Genomic DNA, 4,859 nt, shown 5'->3' with positions numbered 1-4,859 from the left:
ACGCGCCATACAGAATTCAGTCACCAGGTGAGTCATGTTAATTTTGACTTTAAGGTCAACCCTCTTGACACCTTTCAAGTCAAACCTCTTCACTTTCAAAGTCAAAGCTCTTGGCACCTTTGAAGTGAAACCTCTTAATACCTTTGAAGTTAAACCTCTTGATACCTTTGAAGTCAAATCTCTTGACTTTTAAAGTCAACCCTCTTGACACTTTTGAAGTCAAATCTCTTGACATATTTGAACTCAACCCTCTTGTCTTTTGAAGTCAATTCTCTTGACTTTTAAAGTCTAAAATACCCCTCAACTCAACCATACTGTTTCTGTTTTTTTTTTCTCCTTTTTTAAATTTCTTTAAAATTGCATAGGAGGGTGTTGATGATGGAATATATAGACGGTGTCCCGATTTTGAATCTTGGAGATGAAATTAAAAATAGAGGAATAAATCCAGACGGTAAGATGGCAGCAGCAGCAAAGCAGTAAGCTCCACAGAACTTAGAGAGTATGAATATTTCATTTGTCACTTTATATTTATATAATTAAAACCAGATCCCCAAACGATGAATTCCCAATATTATTTATGTAAAATATATTGTTTTAAGCTTTTAATGTTTAGAATATCATATTCTGGTTTTGATTATTTAGGGATAAATATTGGGTTGCATACCACCTACAACCACAACAAATTGATCATTGAATTAAATAAATTTACTTATTTATCCGTTTTAAATGTAATTTGCAAGACTCTTATTTCCAATTTACGACCTGTCTCTACTTTCTTTTTTCATAAAAAATTTTAATCTTGTGTGAATTTTATCATTTTTCTTAAATAATCAGAATTTGTGAAACATTTAAATATGCTGTTTTATAAGATTATTTAGTCTTAAATAATCACTTTTAGGGCTGTAAATGGACCGAACGTTCAGTGAACTGTTCGGCAAGAAGTTCGTTTATGTTCATTTATTTGATAAACGAACGCACATGAACAAATTTTTTTTTGTTCATTTAGTGAAATGAACGAACATGAACACATGTCTCATTCATTCATTTATATTCATGAGTGTTTGTTCATTGTTTATTGGATAAAATGGATGTACTTTTTATGTGGGACTATTATTAATCTAACAATTTTGGGTGACATTTGTGTAAATAGTTGTCAAGGGCTATTGTCTTTTACTGTTATCATAATTTAAGTTATTTCTATGCAGGAACATTTTAAAAGGTCTAACTCTTGCATATGGACAAATGATACTCAAGAGCGGGTTCTTTCATGCGGACCCCCACCCCGGAAACATTCTAATTTGTAATGGCTCACAGGTAAACAAAAAATACACATGCATATAAAGTAATTATCTTTAAATTATAATTTTTATCCTCATTTATTTATCTTCTAAGATTTAACATAAAATACACAGTAAGTTAAGTTACACGGCACACCACCTTTTAAAAAAATAATTATAAAATTAAACCGGTCAGCCTAAACAACACACGACTTTCGTGGTAGGTTGGTGTCATATTTTTCATGTCGTGTCAGAAATTCACACCCTCGGTTGCTAGCCAATCCATAATATGGTAGCCTGATACTGTTAAAGCATGATACTTAATACACATTAAACCAAAATACAAAATGCCCGTGCCAAAAAATGTTGCCTGAAAAAATTATCCCAAAATAGTTACTGAACATTATAATCTGTTTGCAAGTCGCAACCTCCACGAGCCAAGTAGATCATTACTCGCATTCACTAGAATTAATTAGTAATATAGAAGTTATAATATTTCCCTGATTAATACTTATTAGGTTGCACTGCTCGATTATGGACAAGTTAAAGATCTTCCAAACACATTGAGGCTTGGCTATGCCAATTTGGTTCTTGCTATTGCTGATAATGATCACGCAAGAGCATCAGAAGGATTCCGGTATTTTCTTTATTTAAATTAAATAAATTTATCCTAAAGTCGATTTTGAATATTTTATTAGATTCAAAAAGTGATGATGTTTATAATTATTACAGGGAACTTGGAATAGATACCGTAAGCTTGTGCTCTGATGAACAGGCAGAATTGTTTAAGCTGTCTCAGGTGATGTTTGATACAAAGCTGCCACCTGGCGTTAAGGTGCTGCAGCCGTTTTCAGAAGATTCATCGATCAAGAAAGTTGCAGTTCAGGTATGTGTTTTTAATAATAGTGATAGTTTTGATGCGTTTATTTACGGATGGGGTCGATTTGGGTTGCTTTTTAATCCCAAACGGGTCAAATGAAGATCAGGTCAAACAGGTTGAGAAGTCGTTTAAAGTTTGTATTTAATGCATAACCTTTTATATACAGTTTCGTTTAGAAGTTGTAATTTTAATTCATTTACTTGATGGGTCGGTTTGGGTTGTTTTAAAATCCCAAACGGGTCAAAAAGTTTGAGAAGTTGTTTAAAATCTGCATGTTATGCATAAAAAATTTATTTACATTATTTAGAAGTTGTCATTTTGATTCATTTACTTATGGATGGGTGTATATGGGTTGATTTTGAATCCCAAACGGGCTCAATAAAAAAGTAGGTAAAGTGGAGAACGAGTTAAACTGGTTGAAAAGTCGTTTAAAGTCTGTATTCAGTGCATAAATCTCTTTTTATATAAATAAATTTAGAAGTGGTGGTCTTGATCCATTTACTTATAAATGGGTTGGTTTGGGTTGTTTTCTTAAATCCCAACCGGGTCAAATAAAACACTAGGTAAAATGGAGAACGGGTCAAACGGGTTGAGAAGTCGTTTACAGTCTGAATTTAATGCATAAACTCTTTATATATATTTTTATTTAGATGTGGTAATGTTGATCCATTTAATTATAGACGGGTTGATTTGTGTTGTTTATTTATATTTCAAGCGGGCCAAATAAAAAGAAAATTTAGGAAAATAGGGAACGGGTCAAACGGATTGAGAGTTGCCCAAAGTTTGTATTTATTTTAACACATTATTCCTCCATCTCAAATAACTATCTACAAACAAAAAATCACAAATAAATATATATAGAATAAATGTAGACTTCAACCCTTTTCAACATCTATTTTGACCCGTTCTAAAACTATTTTGACCCGTTATCCAAGCCACCCATGCGACCACCTCTAGACATCACATCAAATAAATGATGTTACACATTTTTTTTTCACGATTTCATTTAACATTAAAAACAATGTCCTAAATTTTATTAAATCTTTTGGTAGACGTTCCCGGAGGAGCTTTTTTCGATTCTCCGTACAGTGCAATTATTAAGAGGGCTTAGTGTGGGTTTAGGAATCAACTATTCGTGTGCGGAGCAATGGAGACCCATTGCTGAAGAAGCTTTATATCTTGCTGGCAGACTAAAAGGTGATTCGGTTCTTGATAAGTTTTATCATTTTCAAATAATGCGGGTCGGGTAACGGGCCGGAACGCATGCGGGTCAAAATTGTAACTTTTTGATGACCCGCTGTCACCTTTTTGCCATATTTTTGAATTAATTAGTGGTTAAGTATAATTACAATATTTAAAATCTGACATTTAATTTTCTGTTATATACACTAGGAGTGTAAATGAGTTGGGCCACATGTTAGCTGCTCAAGACCAGCTTGCTAAAAGCTCAAATCGAGCCGATCTTAAACGAGATTGAGTCCGAGCCTAAAAGAAGCTCGTTTAATAGACGAGTCTAAGCTCCAACCTATAAGAAGCTCATTTAGTGAACGAGGTTGCAGGCTCGCGATGCTAAGCGAGCCTATCATTTATATATTATATTTTTATTTAATATATAAAATAATTATCATATAATAAAATATATTTATATGTAACTAAATAATATTATTATTACTATGTGATAAGTATTTTATCTATTTATTTTTGTACTTAATTTTGAGGGTAGTTTTGTCATTTATTATATATAATTGTGTGATTGCAGTCATAAATCTACATATAATTAATGACAAAAATACCCTCAAATAATATTAAATATATAAAATGGATAAAAGAAATGATTGGTTAAAAGTTTTCAAATTCTTCAATTATTTGGAAATTTTGAAATGATCCCGACCCTATACAAATATGTATGTATATATTTAAAGTAATTAATTAGTTATAAACAAGCCGAGCTTAAGCTATAAATATAAAGCTCGAAATGAGCAAAGCTTGTGCGCAGCTTGATTACACCCCTAAACTTATAAACCGGTCTAGAAATATTGACTGACACTTTGGGTGACTTTTAATGTGTTTTGACATGTTTTCTCTGGAATTAAATCTTTTAATTTGACCCTTATAAATAAAACACTACCCAAATAAGCCTATTTATAAATCGGGTTGAAATTGTCATCTCTAATCACCGAGTTACTTGTTTATACTCGTTTCAGCTGAGGATATGAAGACAAGAGAACGACGCAAACGTGGGTTTTTGAGAAGAGTATTTTGGCGGTAAAGTGACGGGTTAATTGGTTATGATATAATCCTACCATTTATTTGTGACCTTGTAGCTACATTTTGTATTTGCGTTCTTATTTCAACAAATTTAGGAGATTTTTTTATTAATGTTTAAAAGGATATTGTCACCTGTCATTCTTGTAACAAGTTGAAACAAGTGAATATCGGGTCAAAACAGTACATTTTTTATATATAAAATGATAAAAATAAATAAATAATTGATAAATGAATTTATGTCTATAAATTTTTGGAGGTCGTACTTGTAGGTGTCTTTTGCTAATACATTAACTTTAAAATAGTCATACATGTAGCCTGTAGGTTTCAACATTCAAGACAAGCAAAGAGGGAAGAAACACTAACCGGACCCCGGGCAGATTACTGGTAACCTGGGGGTTGGAGAGATGTTTCCCACGAGGGGTTAGACCCTTGGA

The 4,859-nt window shown here is 32.3% G+C and overlaps 1 protein-coding gene across 1 annotated transcript; it reads left to right on the top strand.

Annotated features, from left to right (window-relative positions):
- Positions 1-365: 365 nt before the first annotated feature.
- LOC143563096 (protein ACTIVITY OF BC1 COMPLEX KINASE 7, chloroplastic-like) lies at positions 366-4,480 on the top strand (the record flags this gene model as incomplete). The annotated part of the gene is made up of 6 exons (XM_077050721.1): positions 366-476; positions 1,206-1,314; positions 1,796-1,914; positions 2,010-2,163; positions 3,210-3,354; positions 4,362-4,480. Coding segments are annotated over 6 exons (703 nt in total), but the record flags the coding sequence as incomplete, so codon positions are not given.
- Positions 4,481-4,859: the final 379 nt, after the last annotated feature.

The sequence above is a fragment of the Bidens hawaiensis genome, unplaced genomic scaffold (assembly GCF_021521415.1).
Source record: "Bidens hawaiensis isolate Kalapana, Puna unplaced genomic scaffold, B.hawaiensis_p1.1 tig00021268_1, whole genome shotgun sequence".
In the NCBI taxonomy this organism is placed as follows: Eukaryota; Viridiplantae; Streptophyta; class Magnoliopsida; order Asterales; family Asteraceae; genus Bidens; species Bidens hawaiensis.
This window is presented reverse-complemented; position numbering and strand designations above follow the sequence as displayed.